At 43.9% G+C, this 23,247-nt stretch overlaps 1 protein-coding gene across 1 annotated transcript in view; it reads right to left on the bottom strand.

The window, feature by feature from the left end:
* DOCK5 (dedicator of cytokinesis 5) overlaps positions 1 to 23,247 on the bottom strand; it is a 212,825-nt gene that overhangs the window by 16,961 nt on the left and 172,617 nt on the right. The window contains exons 38-45 of the mRNA XM_081236247.1: positions 19,242 to 19,361; positions 15,666 to 15,755; positions 13,498 to 13,602; positions 8,100 to 8,241; positions 6,077 to 6,158; positions 4,861 to 4,945; positions 4,110 to 4,196; positions 1,897 to 2,073 (exon numbers count right to left, since the gene is read on the bottom strand). Coding sequence (XP_081092373.1) covers positions 1,897 to 2,073; positions 4,110 to 4,196; positions 4,861 to 4,945; positions 6,077 to 6,158; positions 8,100 to 8,241; positions 13,498 to 13,602; positions 15,666 to 15,755; positions 19,242 to 19,361 — 888 coding nt within the window. The remainder of the gene's footprint in view (positions 1 to 1,896; positions 2,074 to 4,109; positions 4,197 to 4,860; positions 4,946 to 6,076; positions 6,159 to 8,099; positions 8,242 to 13,497; positions 13,603 to 15,665; positions 15,756 to 19,241; positions 19,362 to 23,247) is intronic.

Below are 23,247 nucleotides of genomic sequence, written 5' to 3'. Positions count from 1 at the left end.
CTAACAGTTTTTAAAAGTTGCTGAAATAAATTTGTTTATATATCCTTCCTTTCCTTCCCTTTTTTTTTTCTTTTTCATTTTAATTAGAAGATGGTCACACTGGAAAAAACTTCATATAAAATTATATAATAGGGGCTTCCCTGGTGGCGCAGTGGTTGAGAGTCCGCCTGCCGATGCAGGGGACATGGGTTCGTGCCTCGGTCCGGGAAGATCCCACGTGCCGCGGAGCGGCTGGGCCCGTGAGCCATGGCCGCTGAGCCTGCGCATCCAGAGCCTGTGCTCCACAGCGGGAGGGGCCACAACAGTGAGAGGCACACGTACCGCAAAAAAAAAAAAAAAAAAAGTATATAATAGTCACAAATATTGGCATATATAAATCAGAGTTTTAGGAGCATTCTGGAAAAAAAAAAAGAATACTTGGAAAGACACATCAAAATTAGTACCAGATAGCTTATAGGAAAAAGCACACACTGAAATCATTATAGCATTAAAAAAGTACTGTATTCTGGGCCCTAGTATTGAATTCCATTATAACACTAGAAATTACTACTGAAACCTAACATGGGCAAACCAGAGTTCCTCTGGTGCTTTCCCAGCTGCTGAGACTAAGAAGACTAAAAAAGGTTGAGAGGTTGAAGAGACGACAGAAGAAAGAAGATCCCTGTAGCACTGGTAAGCCCCACGCATCAACAACACTCAAACTGGGACATCCCTGGTGGTCCAGGGGTTGAGACTCCATGCTTCCAAGGCAGGGGGCACGGGTTCGATCCCTGGTTGGGGAACTAAGATCCCTCACGCCAAAACAAATAAAAAAGAACACTCAAATCACACATTCTGTTCCAAGTAGACAGGAAGAAAACCGACCCTGATCAAGTCACCACTACATGGCAGGCGTCGTATGATGCTCCTCATATACAGGAGGCCTCCCTTAAGCCCCACGTCACTCCTGTCAGTTATGTATTTACCTTACTTTTTTCAAATATGAAAACTGGAGCTCAGAGAGATTAAGTATCTCCCCCAAGAGCACACAGTGGCTAATGGGAAGCCAGAACTGGGTCATACGAGTGACTGATTCTGAAGCCCCGGCTCTTCCCAGGACATTGTGTACAAATGGAAATAAGAGAATCAGCCCAGTCAACCTCCCTCATCTTTCCCATCCATCTCCTTTTCTTCCCACTCACTCTCCATGTTACTCACCAGGGGTGTAACTTGTTTATTTATACTCAAGAAGAGGACCCCCAAATTATTTAGCCACTGAAAGCATACCTAGCAATTAAAAATCCTGCTTCTATTGATTATATGTAACCAAATTCTACTGAATGCATTACCTCCACCTTAAGTGATGCTACATCCAAACCCTATGCAATGGAGTCCCATGTGATGAGCATTCCATTCATGTTTTTTCCAGAGTAACAGATACGACACTTAGCTGAATTAACTTAATTGTAGAGCCAGGGCCAGCGTTTGTCCATACAACCAATGGCACACCATGTCAGGGTTCCAAATAGAGCGTGGCTCTGTGTTTTCCACAGATGCTGTTTCCCTTTCAGGGCATCCTCGGATCTGGGGGTCCACTTGTATGCTTTCTACCTTCCAGGGGAGAGAGGGAATGGGAAGGGAATTCACAGCTGGTGAATCAACCAGAGGTCTATCAGATTGATCTTTCGGTGACTCTACCAGACAGTGGCCTAACCCTGGCTGGCTGGCTGATGGTGTCTAGCAGGTATGAGGTCAGGGAGAAGCCTGTCATTCATTTCATTTGCCCATTCACAAAGAGGGGAGAATGAAAATCTCTCAGAGAAGTTGTAAGAAACGAATTCACCAGCTGCCACTGGAGAAGGCAGGAGAGACACGCCAGACCTGGTGGCCCCGTGGGGTTCTCGGGACGCAGCCCACCTTCTCATAGTTGGAGTAGCCCCCCATGACAGCCGGGTCCACGATGCCACTGAGCAGCATGGAGAGGGGATGCACGGAGAGGGACCGGTCCCAGGCGTGCTGCTGGACACAGTTGCTGATCTTCTCGTTGGTGAGCTCCATGGTTTCAATGGCATTCTCCAGAGGACTGATTTCCTCCTGTGACAGAGAGTATGGCAGAGGAGAGACGCTGAGCTCCACAGCCAAGACTGGAAAAAGCCTAGGTCTTCCCCTCCAAAGGCATACAATTCCCACCAAGCTACGGAGGAGTGATGTTTTGCTTGTCAAAGTCATGTTTCTTTTCTCTTTTGGGCCACACCAAGCGGCACACGGGATCTTAGTTCCCCGACCAGGGATAGAACCTGTGCCCCCTGCAGGGGAAGCGCGGAGTCCTAACCCCTGGACCGCCAGGCAAGTCCCGGGGTCATGTGTATTAATAAGGATAGCACACTTATTTGAAATGGTGTTGGTAAGCTGCTAAATAAGCTATTTAAAATCTCAGAAAGTACAAGGATGATTTAAAAATTGGAGCTATGGTAATGATTATTTCTTGGAGCAAAGGGTCTATGGAAATTTGGAGAAGATAAAATTGGAGCTGTAATAATGATTGTTTCTTAGGCAAATCTTCCTTACAGATTTTTGAGAAGCTCAATAACAATAGAGAAGCAATATATCTGACCCAAGACATCTCTGCACACGAAAAACGTTCACTGGTAAGAGGTTTGATGCTCCTTCCATGAGAAAAGGTAAGTGATCTTGGAAGTCACATGTTCAAACCCTATATTAAGTCTGCTTAGTATGGGTTCTACGGTTTACGGAAGTCAGAAATAACAGGATGTATTAGAATATCCAAGCTGGATTTTGGATGTGAATGAAATAAGAAGCAATGAGGATTCAGAGAGAGCGTCTCCTGTGGAAACGTCTTCCAAATCAGATTCAAGAAAAACTGTGTCCTTCCTCATCTAACTCTGATCAACCAGCATGATCCCCTACTCCAGACTTGATTCCAAAAGCCTCTGTCCAAAATCATATTCATACTTGAAGAATAATAATTTATCACCAGTGGTATGGAACACATCAAACTTCAGATTTGTTCAAGACATATCTCTTGATTACTTTAGACAAGTACTGTGCTATGCACTATTGTTACAAAAGCGATTAAGATGTAATTCATGGCTGGAAGGAGCATACGGTTTTCACAGGGTCAGGGTGGGGAGGTTTCAAGATATGTAAGCACAGTAGGTAACTCTTTAGAAATAAGCCAAGGTTGTGACGGGGCACAGAGAAAGGGCATCTAACCCAGCTTGGGAGTTTCAGAGATGGCTTCCTGGAGAAGCTGGTACCTAATCTAAATCTCAATGGGAGTTAGGTTGAGAAGTGGTCAGAGGGTATGCTGGGCAGAGAAAATGACCTAATGTCAGAGAGGGTTGACATAGCATGGAATGAGCAATTTAGTTCCAGTAGATTCCACATTAGATGAAGTGGAAGAGCTTAGTCACACAGACCCTGTACGCATGTGCTAGGAGCATGGGCTTTCTAGTCTAGGCACTGGGGAGCCACAGCAAGGTTTTAAGTGTGAGAATGATACAGCCAGGTTTTCACTATGGAATTCACGGTCTGAGGCAGAGGAAAAGGGACCTAAGAAGCCAAGGCAGGGAGGCCAATCAGGAGGCTTTTTCAATGGCATCAACCAGAGATGAATGAGGGACTAGGAACAGGGTACCTCAGCAGGAGGGCTGGGGGAAAAAACACTAAAACAGATTTAATAAAGAAGTAAATTAAATTAATTAAAGAGGTAAAACAAACAGCTCTGGGGAGTGATGAAGATGGAAGAGTCTAGGATGAATGGTGATGTGACGAGCAGAAAATAAGAGGAAATGTTCTTGGAGAGAAGAATGTGATGGATAGCAAACTCAAAGGAGGAATTCCAAAAATGTTCTGGGGCACAGGCAGGATCCTTGAGGAGACAACACCCATTGGGACATAAAAGAGCCATTCACTGGGAGTAATCTTTAGGGCTGGTGTCGTAACATCAGTTTTACAAAGGAGTTCTATTCTACAAGCATGTCTTTTATTTCTCTTTTGGAAAATAAAATGGGCCAGAGGAGCTAGTGCGAACTGGTGGGGGGATTTAACAAAGGCTCTCATTCTGTTTGGAGACAGAGTTTTCTGAGTTCCACGTTCAAATGACTTACTGTTGAAATCTGTTTGACTTCAAACCACTTGAGAATCCCAGGGAAGGTGTAGGCAGTCGTATACGTGGTCCTTTCAATCCACATGGTCTGGTGGAAGGAAGGAAAGTAGGAAATGTTGGTCAGTTCTCAGGCAAAACAGAAAAACTTCCAGGTTTATGAGAGTCTCTTTTTAAAATTTTTTTTAAATAAATAAAAATTAAAATTATTTCATATCAGAGCATAGCTGATTGTTAGTTTCAGGTGTACAGCAGAGTGATTCAGTTATACATATACATGTATCTATTCTTTTCCAAATTCTTTTCCCACTTAGGTTATTACAGAATATTGAGCAGAGTTCCCTGTGCTATACAGTAGGTCCTTGTTGGTTATCTAGAGATTTTATTTTCAATGCCTCCTTAGTGAATGGGCCATACTTTCTCCCAAACTTTAAGGATTCTAAGTGTTTAAAGCAGAAAGGAATTATCTATTGGGGCTCCCTCGCCCTTTTTGATGGGAAATTTGAGGTCCAGAGAGGTGTGACATGCTCAAATCAAGGTCATGGTGGTGGCAGACCCAGGAGTGGAGCCCAGTTCCTGGATCACTAGTCTAGAGTTTTCCACTGAGACAATAGTCTGCTGACTAGGTAATAAGCACACGGAAACTCTATCTCCAGGGCTGCCATCATTTCTGCTGTAGATGCTGGTTAAATGGAAGGCCTCCATTTTGGATGTCCATTACATCTTGTTTTAGAGCATCAACGTGGTGGACTCACAGCAAACTCATTGTCGGGATCCTTTTCTCCTTTCCGGAACGGCCGAGAATATCTGAATTGCTGTACTTCATTGGCTCTGTAGTAGCTGGGAAAGACACAGCCATATGCTTTCATTTCTTTCTTACAACAAGCACTGCTCCAACAAAACCTGAGACACATCTTACATGGACTGAGTCTTATCCACTAAACTACCTCAAAACTGACATAGTCTCCACAATGAAGGCTGGAGATGATGCAGAATTTAATTTTTTTTAACTTCTTTGGCTACGCCACATGGCATGGAGGATCTTAGTTCCCCAACCAGGGATTGAACCCGTGCCCCTCTGCAGTGGGAACATGAAGTCTTAACCACTGGACTGGCAGGGAAGTCCCCAGAATTTGATTTTATTGCACATCTTAGTTTTATTACTGATGAATCTATCTCATAGCTCACAATTTTGAAAGGCATATGGATTTATGTCCATGTTTGTGATCTCATTTGTATAGTTTTCTAACAGTTCTATCCATCCTACTAGCATTTTAGCTTCTCAGGAGAAGGAATTCAATCATAGGGGAACTCACTAATTGAAGGCAAGGTGAGGTCAGTCGCTACTGGCCAGTGAATCCTTCTGAGTGGAAAAAAGAACTAGGGGATCTGAAACCTAGGAGTGAAATTCTCAATTTCCTTCCCTCTGCTTAAAAAAAAAGAAATCTCCAAATCCCTTGAGTTACCAAGCTCTTACCTTATACTGGAAATGGAAGGGACAGTTGTTATGGTCTGAATATTTGTCCCCCCCCAAATTCATATCTTGAAATCCTAATGCCCAATGTGATGGTGTTAGGAGGTGGGCTTTTTGGGTGGAGATTAGCTCATGATGGTGGAGCCCTCATGAACGTGGTTAGTGCCCTTATTAAAAAAGAGACCCCACAGAACTCCCTCACCCCTCCCACCATGTGAGGACACAGCGAGAAGATGACCACCTACGAACCAGGAAGAAGGCCCTCACCAGACACTGAATCTGCCAGTGCCTTGATCTTGGACTTCCCAGCCTCCAAACATGTAAGAAATCAATTTCTGTTGTTTGTAAGCCACTCAGTCTATGATCTTCTGTTACAGCAGACCAAATGGACGAAGACAACAGGAGGTCTTCCAAACTGTAATGAATTTTGATAGACTTCTATATAAAGAAGTGTGTGAGACACATGGTTTAAAAAACAAACGAAAAAACCCACTTACTTTAAGATCTGCTCTGGAACTGGTTTCTCTTTGTAGCCGGGCGGCAGGCTCATCACTGGCTTTACGGTGAAACACTGCATGTCTGAGGAGCTCGTTAAGGAAGGAAACAGGCTGGGCCACTAAGCTGTTACAGCAAAAAGGACCACCTGTTCCTCCTGCTTTACCGATGGAAGTGGTACCAACACCGATCATTCCTTTGAACCAAATGCCAGGACTGCATTGAAAATGGGGTTCCCTCAGATATTGCCAAAACGCCTTATCAAGTCATAATCTCGGGACATTTTTTGGTCAGACACGTGGCAGGCAACCTTGTCTTAGGGAAACAAACATTAATGAAATTTCAGGAAAACAGGTGACTAGAAATTGTCTTAAATCATTTCTTTTGGACGAGCATCCCTCTGAATTAGCCAGATTCCAGAGCCCGAGCGATAGGAATTTCTGGTTATCTTTGGATACCATTTGTTTACCAAGTACCAGACCCAGGCACTGTAATAGGTGCTTTGAATATGTTATCTCCAATAAACACAACAATTTCCAGGTGGATGTTATTAATCCCCTTTACAGATGAAGAATCTGAGGGTCTGAGAAAGCCCAGATCACACAACTGATAAATGAAGTCAGATGTCAAACCCAGCTCAGGGGTAAGGTCTCCCTCTCTCACTTAATGATCTGATCTTAGGCATGACTCTTTTTTGCCTTTACCAACAATGCTTCCAAATCTATAGCATTGAAACTAGAATTTAAGGCACTGGGTCTAGACCTAACATTCACTCCCAGTATTTCTCAACGTGAAGAGTGCCATCCACTGGCACCAGAATCACCTGGAGATTTACTCAAAATGCAAAATTAGAATTCACAGCTGCTGAAATAGAATCTCTCCATGGTGATTCTTAAGTATAATAAAATCTGAGAACCACTGGGCTATGCCTTAAGCTATTATAGCTTACAAAACGTTTTCACATAAATGATCTTTTAAATTTGATCTTTACAGAAATGCTATTAGATATTTGGGAGAAACAGAGCTCCCCTCACACTTTATAGATGAGAAAACCAAGGCTTGGACAAACTAAGCAGCTTGCCAAGGTAAGTTGGCTATGCAGACGTGACTCTGGGACTCCTGTTTCTACATCCAATTCATGAAGACCTCTTCATTCCCATCCCAAGGAGGCCCCGCAAGCATTTTCTGAATCCCTACAACTGAAACAATTTTTCCCAGAAAACCTTTCTTTTCCAAGCATCCACTGTGTTAAGAGGCCCCTACACTCTCCTCTGAAAGGCAGGTCTGCCTACTGATCTATCATTGCTGTGTATCTTTCTATAGCTACTGACCATTCTATAATAATTAATACATACTGAACTTTTATTATGTATTTACCAGGCACTGTTCCTAGTATTTTACAGATACTCAATCTTTGCAAGAACTCCAAGGGGAAGAATGATCATCATCCCCACTTTACAGGTGAGAAAACTGAGGCACAGAGAAATTAAGTAAGTTGCCCAAAGTGACACAGTAAGTGACAGCACTGGGACTCGAACCCAGGCAATGTGCTCCAGAGCCCTTTTTCTTATTTATCTACCATGCCACACCAGCTCTGTCTTACCAACCTCTTTTTAGAATACTGTTTACTTTCGTAACATCTTTATTTTTTAAAAAGCATGCGATTGGTTTTTTGATGACATTATATGTTACCAAAAAAGAGCTACACATCTTTATCCAGGATCCAGAATTCGGAACAGGAAGTCTATTCGCCTCAGGCTCCACTTGTGGCTATAACACACATCCCTTCCTATTCAACATTTGCTTCTCATCTCTCTCCTTTAGTTACGTCATAGCCCTGAGCTAAGGACATTAGGTTCCCAAAGCTTTTACACAGAATGGGACACTGAGTCAGGATGGTTAAATGAGTCTGAGGCCAGGACCTATCGGCACGCAGGGGTGGGATGGAACCCTCAGCTTCTCTGGCTGGGCTGGGGCTGCTGCAGGTTCAAGAGCCCCTCAGCCATGACCCCAGGATGAGGATACGCTGCTTGGGGGAGGACTTGATGTCCTCTCCTGGGGGCGTGGTGCTGGTCATCTTCTCAGCGTTGGGAAACTGGGTCAGCAGCCGCAGGCTGAAGTCCTCTCGCCTCTCGTACTCCTTTCCCCGGTAGATGAAGATCTTGTTCTGCAGGCCAGGAGAGCAAGGGAAAGAATTAAATATGAAGAGTGAAGGGGCAACTGGGGAGCCTGGTCCCGAGGAAGCCACTGTCCTCCCCAGACCAAGTGCAATACCCCCACCATGCCCTCAATGAGCACCTGCTATGTGCGCCACAGTAACCATCACATCCGAAAGAGCTCACAGTTTATCTGGGGAGTTAAGTCACAGGCATGAAAATGCTTCAGGCAGTGTTTCTCAGAGTATGGCCCAAGGATGACAACTGGTGTGCAAACAGCCTACACTGATCCACAAGGAGATAAGGAATTTGCACCCTAGTGGAAATCCAGGATGTTATCGGGCATGCTGTTTAGTTTAGCTGATACTTTTCATGGCAAGAAATTCTCAATGAAGGAAGTACATTCATTTACTTTGAGGTACAAGCTCCTTTCTCATCATGATCCAGTAACAGTTAGGGAACCAGCGCTTTGAGCGGCACTGCCTAGAGAACTCTAAAGTACAAAGCGAAACAACACAACAGGTGAGACAGGAAGAGAGAACAGGATTAACCTACAGCCGTCCCAAGCCAATCCTGGAGATCACCGTGGATGGCCACATTGAAGTCTCATAGAAAATAACTGCCCTCAATACAATTCTCTCCATTCCAAACTGCAGCTTCTTCTCTTTAATGAAATTGGATGTTTTGAAAAGAAATTTTCTAGGCCCCAGGCATGGAAGAAATTCACCTCACAGCTGTTGCGAGTTCAAATGTCACCATGTTTTGAAGGTTCCTGCTCCTCTGATGGTCACTCAGATGAGTACTTAGTATCTAAAGCCCACACATGATCCATTTTTAACTAAAACCTGGGCCCATATTGTCCTGTATCATGTTTTCAAAAATCACTTGTCCATTCACACAACCAATATGTATCGAGCAAATGAGATATGCCAGACGCTAGGGACAGAAGAGTAACTCTGCTCTGGTGGAGAGAAATAGAAAACAAGTAAACAAACAAGTAAGATAATTTAGATAATTTAAGTACCTTGAAGGCAATATACCTTCTACGCTCAACACGGAGGGCAGTGAACATTGCCAGATCTTTTGCAATTGATGATAAAATGTTTCCAAGCCAGGAAAGATTTATGTGCCTGACGCATGCATTATGCAATTTCATCATTCAGGCAAAACTGTGGTGGGTTAAGGGACCGGAGTATAAGAAAACACTAAGTGTATGATGTGGACCATAACTGTGGAAGGAACCAGACAAGCAGAAGGCCAGTACAAAGCAGCTCAACCTGAAGGAAAGGGTTTCCAGGAGGACACGAGACTTGATTGGATGTAGATGGATGGATAGGGTTGGGAGGGGGAGGGGGAGGAGGAGGGGGAGAGGGAGACAGCCAGGCACGGAAGTGAAAAGAAGGATAAGGCCCAAGGCAGAAAGTGAGGAGTGCAGGTAGAAGAAACCTGCTTGGACGAGCCGGAATCTGAAAGGCCTGGAAAGGCAGGTCAATGGTCCAAAGGCCTGGAAATTCACTGGAGGTTCTAGAAGGAGGGAGCAATGTGATGAAGGAGGAAGTGTAGTCAACCTAATCTATCCAACTGTAGGGATCCTTGGCAAAACCCTGTGGGGGAAGGAGGAGCTACAGGGACTGGTTGAGTCTTTGGTGTTTGGTAAGGAGCAAAGGGATGGGAGAGTCGGTGAGGATTCTGAGGCAACGGCCTTGGAGCAGGAAGAACAGTGATGCCGCTGACAAAAACAGAAGAGACGGAGGCCTGCTTGGGGTCAGGGGAGAGGATATAATTTTATACTTTCTGAGTTTGGGGAAATAGTCCGTAACATGCAAGGGCATTTAGGTTACATAATTCACATGGATTCTCTACTTTTCAGTACACGCTGACAACACGTAACATCTACAAACGCCTGTACAGTTTATAAAGCACACCCATCTGCTATTCATTTCATTCTCAAACTAGCCCTGCAGTGTGGGCCTTATTTCCCTAACTTCAAGGTGAGAAAACCAAGACTTGGTGGTCATGTGATTTGGCCCAAATCACAGTCACTCAGCAGATGATTTAGACCCCAATGTTTCAACTTGAAAGTCTAGACTTCTTGTTTTCACTGAACCACTGCTGTCTTCCAGTTCATAACCATGGTTCCATGTGACACAATAATCATATGTAACAAGTGTGGTAGCTGTCAATATCTTATCATGAACGAGAGCAAATTTAAGACCAGAACCTACTGCAGACCCTTTACTTCTATTACTCCAGTCTCCCTTGGCCACCTTATCTACAACCATTGTTAACGACACGTAAATAACCCAACGTTTATCTCCGGCCTAGAACTTTCCTTTGCGTTCCAGACCCATAGAGCAAATGGTTGACTCACATTTTTTGGATGTTCCAAATCTACCTCACATTGAGTATGTCTAAAACCAAACAACCTATAAAGATCCCAAAGGCCCTCTACAATCTGGTACCCATAGCTCTCTGAGCCCGTTCTCTACCTGCCCTTTTGTTCATGCATCTCCAGCCTCATGGCTTTTGCACCTGCTGTTCTCACTGTCTGGCCCCCGCTTGAGAGCTGCCTGGCTTATTCCCTCACGTCTTTCAGGGTTTTGCTCAGGTGTCATTTTCTTACCGAAGTCTTTCCTATTCACTGTTTAAAGTTGCAACTCCATCCCCACCATCTGCCTCTCCATTCACCTCCCCTGATGCATTTTTCTCTATGATACTTGCTGAGTGTCCACCCAGTATGAGGCGCTGTTCTAGGCCATCTGACACACTCAATATTTTACTTATTTATCTTAGTATTTATTTATTTGTCTCTCCAAGCCAGAAGAGAAGCTCTACAATTTCAGGGATTTGGGTTTGTTTTAGACTCTGCCCCCAGGCCTATATTACAGCAAGGTCCATAAATATGGGTCTGCAGTAGGTTCTGGTCTTAAATTTGCTATCATTCATGATAAGATATGGATAAGAGCTCAATAAATATTTATTCAGTGAGTGGATTCATCCTCTCCTCCATGATCCTGTCCTTTCCCAGTGTCGCCATCTTAGTGGATGGCTCCACTGCCCCACCAATTATGCAGACCAGAGAGCTAGGGATCATTCTCACCACCTCCCTCTTGCTCATTGCCACATCCCATCAATCATCAAATACTCTTACTTCGTCTCCATCACACTAATCTTTCCCTTCCTCTCTAAAGCCACCTCCCTAGGCCAGCCGGTCATCTGTTCCCTGAACACCTGCCATGGTCTCTAGGGGCTTATCTACACGCACGTCCCATCCATTCTCCACACCGAAGCCAGACGACCTTGCCAACACAGAAAAATCTACAATGGCTCCCACTGCTCTCTGGATGCCAACAAAACACGCTATGTGACCCCAAAGCCCCGCACGCTCCTCCCACTCTTCCGGCCTCATCTTCCCTGCTCACCCCAGCTCCCTCTCTTCCCACAGCACTCGTCTTCCACTCCCAGCCCCTGCCATGCCCTTGCCTGCTGTTTCCTCTGCCTGGAACGCCTTTTCCTATCCCCTTAACCTTCTTGACTCCCAGTTCACCTTTCAAATCCCAGCTGAAGCAGAAGTTCCCTGGGAAGTCTTTCCCAATTTTTTTTTTTTTCGGTACGCGGGCCTCTCACTGTTGTGGCCTCTCCCATTGCGGAGCACAGGCTCCGGACGCGCAGGCTCAGTGGCCATGGCTCACGGGCCCAGCCGCTCTGTGGCATGTGGGATCCTCCCGGACCGGGGCACAAACCCGTGTCCCCTGCATCGGCAGGCGGACTCTCAACCACTGTACCACCAGGGAAGCCCCTTTCCCGATTCTTAAAAAATTCAGGTATAATTGACACATAGTAAAAGTCTACCCCTTTCAGTGTAAAATTCTTCAAGTTTTGACAAACATAACCATGACCACAATTAAGATATAGCACAGTTTCATCACCACTTAAAATCTCCCCATGTCTCTTTGTAGCCCAACCTTCGCCCTACCGGCTCCAATGGCCAGATCCAATAACCACTGACCTGCTCTCCATCCCTATGGTAAGTGTTGGCTTGGCCAGAATGTCATATCAATAAAATCACAGAGTATGTAGCCTTTAAGGTCTAACTGCTTTTACTCAGCACGATACATCTGAGATTCATCCCTGTGGTTACGTGTATCAGGAGTTTATTCCTTTTTTTCCTGAGTAGTTTTCCACTGCATGGCTGTCCCACATTCTGCTGATCCCTTCACCAGCTGAGGGAGATGTGAGCTGTATCCAATCTTTAGTGATTATAAGTAACAGTGCTATAAACAATCACGTACAATTTTTACGTGAACACAGGTTTTAATTTTACTTGGATAAATACTCCTTGCTTAACCAACTCATCTAGCACAGAATTCCTGTCTTGGTCAGTTTCGATTTCATACTTGTTTGTGTGATTATTTAATTAACATCTCACCCATTAGGCTGTAAAGTCCATGAGAGCAAGGACCACATCTGATTATGATCAGCACTGTATCTCTATTGCCTGGCACACAGTAGGCCCTAAGCAAACAGTTATTGAATGAATGAATAAACTACTTCCTTACTATGCACTGTAAGAAATGTATTTTCCTTTCCACTTTTTTCTTTCTTTTTTAATTAGGGGAAGGAAGATGGATAATATATATTTAAACATAGCTCAGCACTAAAAGAGGCTTCTTTTCTGTGGGAGAAAATAAGAGGGCTTTTTTTTGGGGGGGGTTGCTTTTTCGATTGTATAATCAGTATTACATTCTAAAAATTTTTGAGAAAGAAGATAAACATGGTCCTTCTCATTATTCCAACAAAACTGTTTTTATTTTTGTGAACCTTTTGCAGTCTTGTCCTGGGGATATTTGTTTTCAAACTAGCTCTAGCTGGAAATAAAATAAACAAATTAGATACATCAATCCACACTCCCCGCCACCCCACCCCGGCTGACCCTCAGCAGCAGACCAGTGGAGGGAATGGTTTTGTTTTTCCCTTTTTCATTCCACCTGGGAGAAGTCATTTTACAAAAGAGCTGCCAGAATACCAGAGGCAGCCGGGGGCGGGGGGTGGTGGTGGTGGTGGTGGTGGTGAAGAGACCAGCCGCTCAGGCAGGGGGGTGAAGAGACCAGCCGCTCAGGAAGTGGTTTCCCTCCCTAACCTCCCACCGTGAGAACAGGGGTCTCCAGCTGCTAACACGCTAGACCCATCTGGAAAAGAAATGAAGACCTTCCCTCCTGCAGACGGCAGGGCTTAATGGCTGGGGAGACCACCCTCAGGCTCCTTACCCGTAGGAAAGAAGGAAAGCCCTGTCCGTAGTAGCCAACAGCAAAGTATTCAGGCTGAGGCCTCATTGCCTTAATGATGTTCTCATAAAATGAGGCTCTTTTTTTCTGGAAAACAAAACAAGACATTCCACAGGGAGGTTACAAGGGCACCGCTGGGAAAAAAAAAAAAAAGCTCAGACTATTTGCTTTGTTGTTTCCCACGTAACAGAGAGAAATGAAAGGTCTTTGTAAAATATCTTTTGGGCCAAAGAATGATCCTTTCCCTGGATCGGCGGTTTTGGACCTGCATCTACGAAGGGGCCTGGGAGGGTCTGGGAATCCTTGCAGTTATGTGCAGAAGGACAGATGTGTGTGCATTCACCTGTGGAGGGAAGGAGACGGTTTAGCTTTCACCAGTTTCTTGAAGTACGTTCAGGACCCCTAAAAGCTTAAGAAGCACTTTCTGAGATTCAGGTGGGTGGCTGCACTGGAACAGAGACATATGAGGAAAGAAAGAGAGAACCTTCCAGTTCATGCAGGTGGTTTCGATTCAAGGCCTCAGTTCAGCTACAGGTGCCCAGAAGGTGGTGGTGGTGTTCTATTTTTCAAATCCGGTACCACCCCTATTTTTTTTTTTTTTTGGTAATTGAATTTTTATTTTATTTATTTATTTTTATACAGCAGGTTCTTATTAGTCATCCATTTTATACATATTAGTGTATACATATCAATCCCAATCTCCCAAGTCATCCCACCACCACCACCCCCTGCCACTTTTCCCCCTTAGTGTCCATATGTTTGTTCTCTACATCTGTGTCTCTATTTCTGCCTTGCAAACTGGTTCATCTGTACCATTTTTCTAGGTTCCACATATGTGTTAATATACGATATTTGTTTTCCTCTTTCTGACTTACTTCACTCTGTATGACAGTCTCTAGATCCATCCACGTCTCTACAAATGACCCAATTTCATTCCTTTTTATGGCTAATATTCCACTGTATATATTGGTACCACCCCTATCTTTAATGCCTCCTGTGGGGAGAGGTTTCCCAACCAGGGCATAGAGTATCAGCCTTAAAGGAAGCAAAGTAGGTAGCCAGACCTGGGGGGCTTTGACAGCTGTCCCTCCCACAATGGTTAGCGCCAAGGTGATTACTACCCTACCTCAGTGAAGGTTTCTATCACAATGTTTTCTTAGAGAGGTAACTTGTTACACTGCTCATGCCTCAGCTCAATTTAGTTTGTGAAATTCATCTGTGACTTTTTGCATGATGGCAGGAGCTGGTACCATACAGGGGCAAATTCTTTTCAAAGTGATCTTGTCAACTATCTCCTCCAATTATTACATGACAATGGGTGACCTGACCTTTTGTGACTCCTCCACTGAAAATGACCCAATGTAATATTGCGTTGGCCCCCCACTGGGCATGGAAAAGGTTATTTTTGTTTCGCTTTACTGTTTTGAAATAGGTGACCTGTGCCAACAGCCAGGTGTAATACACAAGGGCAGGATGACTGTAAGAGCAGAGAAGTCCAGGGACATTTCGAGCAGGAGGAAGGCAAAACTGGAGAATCAAGATGAAAAACAATAAAAAACAAAACAAAACAAAAAGACAAAAACCAAAACAACAGAAAAAGTAGAGCAGTCCAGGGACATTTGGAGCAGGAGGAAGGCAAAATTGGATAATCAAGATAAAAAACAATAAACAATAGAAAACAAACAAAAAAACAAACTAAAAACAAATTTTTTTAAACCAGAAAAAGATTTAAAATTGGAAAATAAGATAAAAAACAGAGCTCAACGATGAGCAGTTCATTCATTCAGCAGAGCCCTGAGGATGTGGCCCACAGGACAAGTAATTCTGATGAACAGATGTCAGAAAACATCTGAAACGTGGAAAGGCTCCCTGGAAGGCAGAGTAACTGAGAGGGAAAAGGGGTGCTGGGCCTGGGATATGGAGGGTCCACAGAGGAGACAGGGCTGTAGACGGGGATCCTGAGCCCCCATCAAAGATAATCTGGACAAATAGCGGTAACAGCTTTCAGACCTCATTTCTCTTCATTTTTATTCTAAGCAAGGTGTACTTTTCCATTGTAAAGAACATCAATTATCTTTTTTAAACGTACAAAACCATTTTCACAAACAGCACCCCTGCCAGAGGCTCGATGTCTTCTGACCCAGACTCACCAGGAGGTCACCCAGGCCCTCGTAGTCGAATACTTTGCTCTCATAATTCTCAGCCAGCTCTTTGCTCAGCTTGATTGCCTTCTCCCACATCTTCAGAAAAAGAAAAGGAGGGTTACCAGTGGAGAACAAAGCAGTCATTGATCCAGTTGCAAAAGACACTGGAGAGTCACTGGGCAATGACTAGGGAGTCAGGTGGGTTGAGTTTCTGCGGACACTCCCAACGTTCTTCACGGCTAGGATCAACTAACCCTGTTTTCTGACATCAAAAATCTACTGTACCTTAGCCGCTTTGCCAGGGGGCATTTTCTGTTAATTCTGTTTGTAAGAACATGAAGAACACCATGTGTCCTCAAACAAAGCAATGCTGAGTTTAAAGGGCAATGAACTAAAGACCATTGAAAGTGGAGTGGAACCAGTTCCAAAGACCTAGTCTTTGAGAGCATGAAAGGCTTGCTGGAGGGGAAAGGAAGTTGGTGTGGGCTCTTGTTCTGGTTTTGAGATGTGTGTGTGTGTTCCTTCTGAGTCAGGTTGTTTGGAAAGAGTGGAGGTATGAAAGAAAGTCTGATCGTACTGTTGTGTGGAATTTGGGAAACTATTTCTCCAAGTTAGGGCACTGATTTCCTATTTCTAACTAAACTATCTACATAGTCAAAGGGAGCTTCAGGAAATGAAATGCCTTACAGCATTTATGAACATGTAAATTACAGCCGAAGGCACATATCTGGCATCTGAGGCCAGCATCCCAGACTGATGAAACTCTGTTCACTTTGGTATTTCATAAAATGTCTCTTAGCTGGATACTGTTAATAACGCAACATCTGGAAATTTCCTACTTCAGTCTTGTTAGCCACATGCTAAGTCCCACTGTTTCTGGCTGCCGAAGGAACGTGTGTACAGTTCACATACAGCTGTAAAAACATTTTAAAATTAAATCTTCTAGGGGCTTCCCTGGTGGCATAGTGGTTGAGAGTCCGCCTGCCAATGCACGGGACATGGGTTCGTGCCCTGGTCTGGGAAGATCCCACATGCCATGGAGCGGCTGGGCCCGTGAGCCATGGCCGCTGAGCCTGTGCGTCCGGAGCCTGTGCTCCGCAACGGGAGAGGCCACAACAGTGAGAGGCCTGTGTACCGCAAAAAAAAAAAAAAAAAAATTAAATCTTCTAATATCATTTGCCAAATTTGTCCCTTCTGAAATTTCTGGGCCTGGATCGTGGAAAACTCTTTGAAATGTGCCACACGGGCCTCAGCTGGGCCTGGTGCAGGAGGCCAGTCAACAACACCATGGGGCCCAGTTCACCCCTCATTCACCAAATGCTAACTCAATGGAAGAGACAGGAAGACAGCCTAGCACAGAGGTTCTCCAAGTCTGGTCCCTGGTCTCTGGGAGTCCCCAGGACCCTTTCGAGGGGTCCATGAGGTCAAAACCATCTTCTTAATAATACTAATATTATTTGCCTTTTTTCAATGCTCATTCTCTCATGAGTCTACAGTGGAGTTTCCCAGGGGCTATAGGATGTGTAATGTCACAACACATTGGATGTAGAAGTGGATATTCGAATCCTGCTGTTTCTATGGAGCCAGATGATAAAGAGATTTGCAAAAATGTCAAACAATGCCACTCATATTGCTCACTTTTTGAAAAATATGGTCACTGTTCATAAATAGATATGATTTATATGAACAGGTAATAAGTTTGTTATTGTTAAAAGAACAAGCAAGTAAATATTTAAAATTTTTGTTTTAATTTCTAAGACTAGAAATTAATAGCCATCAATAGACATAATCCGTGTGAACAAAAGCTCTTGGGGGTCCTCAATAATTTTTAAGAGGGTAAAGGGATGCAGAGGCTAAAAAGTCTGAGTAAATATATTTGCTCTCTGGGCCTCAAGTTCTTCCTCAGTAAAACAGAGATAATATCTACCTTATAGGGTTATAGAGAGAATTAAATTAGAAAAGCAGCTTGAAAATCACCCAAAACAGTAACTTGCACTAAATCGATGGTAGCTATTTTATCATGATGATTATTTATTTAATCAACAGGTTCCACTGGTAAAACAGGAGTGGTGGCTGGAAGTGGCAGGCCCTTGAAAAAAGTCAAATCTGGAATCTGTTTTGTTTCAATAGCACACACTTCTTTTTTTCTCCCCCTACCCTTCCTATGCTTTTTTTCAATTTTAAATTTAAAAGTCTTCCAGCTGGACATGCTTTCTGCAGCTAATCACAGATTCCATGACTTGGTGGCAGAGTTTATATGTTTATTTTACTTTCTCTTCCTCATAGGCATTTAAGTTGCTTGTTACGTACAGCCTAAGGTGTCAGGCAGGCAGCGACCTGGGGATGGGATGTGCCCCAGGTGTTAGCTAACAACCTCTAAAGAATGCGCTGAAAAGGATTATACTAGCTCCTGGCCCTTAGCAAAATTTAAAAGGTACAATTACGGTTTTTGAGAGTGAGGCTCTGGGCTGCCCACTGTATTCTCCCTTGGGTTATGTGTCCTCAAGATAACTGATCTCTATTTATTGTCTTTCTTACCTTAATTAATCTATTCATTTTCTCTCCCATTAAAAATATCAGAATTCAAAGATACACATGGGAATAGTATAGCATAAGTTATGAGTCACTGTTGCATAATAGAGAACTTGTCTGGTCTTTGTCCTAAGCTCCTGGGAGGCAGTTTCTAAACTCCTGGAATTTCCCCAGTGACAGGAGTGTCATTGTTATTCATGGTGGACCTCTCAGACCACATGGGAGTTGATACTAACAAGGTGACTCATGGTGGGCAGGATAGTCTTAGAATGGGGGCTCGCCTCTGCTAGGACCACCAGCCATTTGATTAGAGGGTTGGAGCCTTGAGCTATGCAGTATCAGCCAGACCTCCAGGGAGGAGATGGGGGCTGGAGATGGAGTTTATTCATGTGGTTTATGATTCAATCAGTCCAGCCAATATAACGACACCCCAATAAAAACCCTGCACACAGGACTTCCCTGGCAGTCCACTGGTTAAGACTCCACGCTTCCACTGCAAGGGGTGTGGGTTCGATCCCTGGTAGGGGAACTAAGATCCCGCATGTCGTGTGGTGCGGCAGAAAAAAACAAAAAAAATTAAAAATGCTGCACACAGAGCTCCAATGAGCTTCCTGGTTGGCGAACACATCAGTTCGCCAGGAGTGTGATGTGTCTGAATCCACAGGGAGAGGACACAGAAGCCATGCATCTGGGACCCTCCTAGACCTTGCCCTGTGTATTTCTTCATCTGGCTGGTTCTGATTTGTATCCTTTATGATAAAACTGTAATCATTAAGAACAGCATTATACCAAGTTTTGTTGGTTGTTCTAGTATAGTATCAAACCTGAGGGGGGGAACCATAGACACTCCCTCCCCAAATTTATAGTCAATTGGTCAGAAATGTGGGTGGCCTGGGGACCCCTGATCTTGCAGCTGGTGTCTGAAGTTTGGGCTGTCTTGTAGGGGTCTCTGCGCTAACTCTGGCTGGTGAAGATCAAAACTGCAGTGTATAAGTACTGCGGTCATTTCTTCCTTTGCCTTCATACAAAAACAAACTACCCAACACTCACCTTGCCTTTGTCAAAATACGATATGATTTCTTGATACAGCTTCTCTTTAAGCTCTTGCTGGGTATACACATAGTAAGTGTCCCTCTGAAGCAAATGGGGTACACAGGGCTTGTCAGACCACTGAAAAACACAAAAGCAACACAAGAGATTGATGCAACACATCAATTCATTTAAAGGAGATGAATGTAACAAATATTCAGCTGCAAAAATTCACAGAAATATTTGTATATATCTTTGACTCAATCATATATTTTTGATAATTTATTAAACACAAAAATTGCACACGCATATACATATACATGCCAGCTTCAAAACAAGTGCATGCCAAATGGACACTCAAGGCATTCCCATGAAGGTCAGGAATGAGGTGAGGCTGCCAACCATCATGACTGTGGTTGTACTGGTTACCACTCAGTACAGATAAAAGAGAGAAATCAGAAGTATAAAAATGCAAAAAAAGGGGTAAAACTATCATGTGAAAGCAATGATTGTATTCTTCATAATCAATCCATTCACAAAGGGTGCAACTGAAAACCTACCACAAATAATGAGAGAATTAAGTAGTGGGGTCAAAATTAACATATTTGGAAATAAATTAGAGAGAGATTTCATATAATTAATAACCATGCTGAAGATAACAGAAGAAATGACCCCTACAAGAATAAACCCAAAATGATCAGATACCGAGGCACAGCAATGTGAATATACCTAATGCCACTAAATTATACCCTTATAAATGCCTAGGATGGTAAATTTAATTTTATATGTACTTAAGCCATAATTAAATTAAAAAGAAAAGATATCTAGGTATCAACATAAAAAGGAATATTCAAGACTTCTGGGTTTCCCTGGTGGCACAGTGGTTGGGGGTCCGCCTGCTGATGCAGGGGACGCGGGTTTGTGCCCCGGTCTGGGAAGATCCCACATGCCGCGAAGCGGCTGGGCCCGTGAGCCGTGGCCCCTGAGCCTGCGCGTCCGGAGCCTGTGCTCCGCAATGGGAGAGGCCACAGCGGTGGGAGGCCTGCGTACCGCAAAATAAATAAATAAATAAATAAATAAATAAATAAATAAATAAATAAATAAATAAATAAAAGACTTCTACACAGAAAATGTTAATACACCACAGGAGGGCACAAAAGCAGCCTTGAACAAATGGAAAGTCATACCGTGCTTTTGGGTAAGAAAATGCTATTTTATAAACATGGAAGTTCTCCCCTAAATTTATTTATTTATTTATTTATTTATTTTTTTGCGGTACGCAGGCCTCTCACTGTTGTGGCCTCTCCTGTTGCAGAGCACAGGCTCCGGACGCGCAGGCTCAGCGGCCATGGCTCATGGGCCCAGCCGCTCCCCCCTAAATTAATTTTTAAATTTCATGATTCAAGAGCCCATGTGGGGCTTCCCTGTTGGCGCAGTGGTTAAGAATCTGCCTGCCAATGCAGGGGACACGGGTTCGAGCCCCGGTCCGGGAAGATCCCAAATGCCGCGGAGCGGCTAAGCCACAACTGCTGAGCTTGCGTGTCTGGAGTCTGTGCTCCGCAACAGGAGAGGCCGTGACAGTGAGAGGCCCACGCACCGCGATGAAGAGTGTCCCCCGCTCACCGCAACTGGAGAAAGCTGTTGCACAGAAACGAAGACCCAACACAGCCAAAAATACAATATAAAATAAATACATTTATTAAAAAAAAAAAAGTCCATGTGAAAAAAATAAACAAAAAGGAATAAGGTGGAAAACTCTGAAAAAGAAGAGGAATGAAGAGAAACTACTAGGTCATAAAACATACTGATAATTGAAACAGTGTGGTCCTGGGGCATGAATTGACAGAGATCCATGCAAAATATGTAAAATCTAGAAAGAGGTTCCCCCCGACCCTCCATACAGTGATTTAGTACATGATCAAGATGGGATCTCATACCAATGATGAAAATGTGGAAATGATGAAAATGCGGACGATACTTAATAAGCAGCATCCCTACTGAGTAGCTCTATGGGGAAAAAGTGGCATCCACACCTCATACCTTATGCCAGGATAGGAGAGCTGAATTTTCTGAGAAGCACAAACGAAAAGACCTACAGTCACTGACACTGTGGTTTCTTTCGGATCATCCCACAGTCAACAAGCCTTCCTCCCTAACCCATATACAGTAAGCTTTCTGGTGCCCCAATCGTGCGTATGAACTGTGAATGGCTGCCTTAGGGGAAGTGGTGAAGCAGAGAACTCCAGTTTTTAATTCCAAAGCTTAGAACAATATACATGTATTATTTAGGTATAAAATAAAGTTTAAATTATACAAGAAAATGAATTGCTAGGTACAAGAATGGAGGCAGAGAGATGTAGTAGGAGGCTAAAAATGATAACTTGGACCAAGATGGTAGCAATGGAGATAAAGAAAAGTGGATAGGGTGAGGCTATCAAAGAGACATCTGCACCCCCGTGTTCGCTGCAGCATTATTCACACTAGCCAAGATACAACCTAAGTGTCCATCAATGGATGAATGAATAAAAATGTGGTATAGAGCTTCCCTGGTGGTGCAGTGGTTGAGAGTCCACCTGCCGATGCAGGGGACACGGGTGTGTGCCCCGGTCCGGGAAGATCCCACATGCCGTGGAGCGGCTGGGCCCGTGAGCCATGGCCGCTGGGCCTGCGCGTCCGGAGCCTGTGCTCCGCAACGGGAGAGGCCACAACAGTGAGAGGCCCGCGTACAGCAAAAAAAAAAAAAAAGTGGTATATACATACAATGGAATATTATTCAGCCATGAGAAAGAAGGAAATCCTGCCATCTGCAACACCACGGATGGACCTTAAGGGCATTATTCAAAGTGAAGTAAGTTAGACAAGAAAGACAAACACTGTAGGACCTCACTTATATGTGGCATCTGAAAATTCCGGGCTTGTAAAAACAGAGAGTAGAACGGTGGTTACCAGGGGCTGCGGGGTGGGGGAATAGGAGGAAGATTGTTTAAGGGTATAAACTTGAAACTAGTAGATAAATAAGCCCCGGAGAGCTTCCCTGGTGGTGCAGTGGTTAAGAATCCACCTGCCAATGCAGGGCACACGGGTTCAAGCCCTGGTCCGGGAAGATCCCACATGCCACGGAGCAACTAAGCCTGTGAGCCATAACTACTAAGCCTGTGCTCTAGAGTCCGCAAGCCACAACTACTGAGCCTGGGTGCCACAGCTACTGAAGCCCACGCGCCTAGAGCCTGTGCTCCGCAACAGGAGAAGGCCCCACTCACCACAAACAGAGAAAGCCTATGCGCAGCAACGAAGACCCAATGCAGCCATAAATAAATAAATTTGTTTTAAAATAAGTAAATAAATAAATAAGCCCTGTAGATCTAATGCTATAGCACAAACTTTCTCAATTAAAAAAGAAAGAAAGAAAAGCGGATGGGGTGAGGGAGGGTTTTGGACAGAGGTCCACGATTCTTGTTTGTGCAGAATGTGGGAGGGGTAAGTAAAAGATGATGACGACCGGTATCTTTTATTAGATGCCAGTGCCCTTTAGTGAAATGGGGAGAAAGGAGAGGAAGGGAGGGACCCAGGAGGACAGTGGAGGGAACAGCTTCTGTTACTGTCACGCCAAGTGTGAGTTGTCTGCTAGTCATTCAGAGATTGATGTTGACAGAACAGTAAGTTGGAGGAGTCGTCAGAGCTGGAAATAATTATTTGGGATTGATGATGTAGAGCTGTATTTATATCCATTGCACAGTATAATTTCCTCAGTGAGACAGGATAAATAGGATAGTACTTCTACAATTCTATATTTACTTACAGCTCACTTCTCTACAGTTTTACACATATTGATTGACGTGTATTTTGCTTTTTTAAAAATAAATAAATATATTTAATTAATTTAATTAATATTTAATTATTTAATTTAATTAATAACAGCTGCATTCGGTCTTCATTTCTGCGCGGGCTTTCTCTAGTTGTGGCTAGCGGGGGCTACTCTTCGTTGAGGTACGCACGCTTCTCACTGCGGTAGCTTCTCTTGTTGCAG

The sequence above is a fragment of the Mesoplodon bidens genome, assembly GCF_964165515.1.
Source record: "Mesoplodon bidens genome assembly, chromosome: 6".
Classification (NCBI taxonomy): domain Eukaryota; kingdom Metazoa; phylum Chordata; class Mammalia; order Artiodactyla; family Ziphiidae; genus Mesoplodon; species Mesoplodon bidens.
The sequence above is the reverse complement of the archived record's forward strand: the minus strand, read 5'-3'. Positions and strand labels throughout refer to the sequence as shown.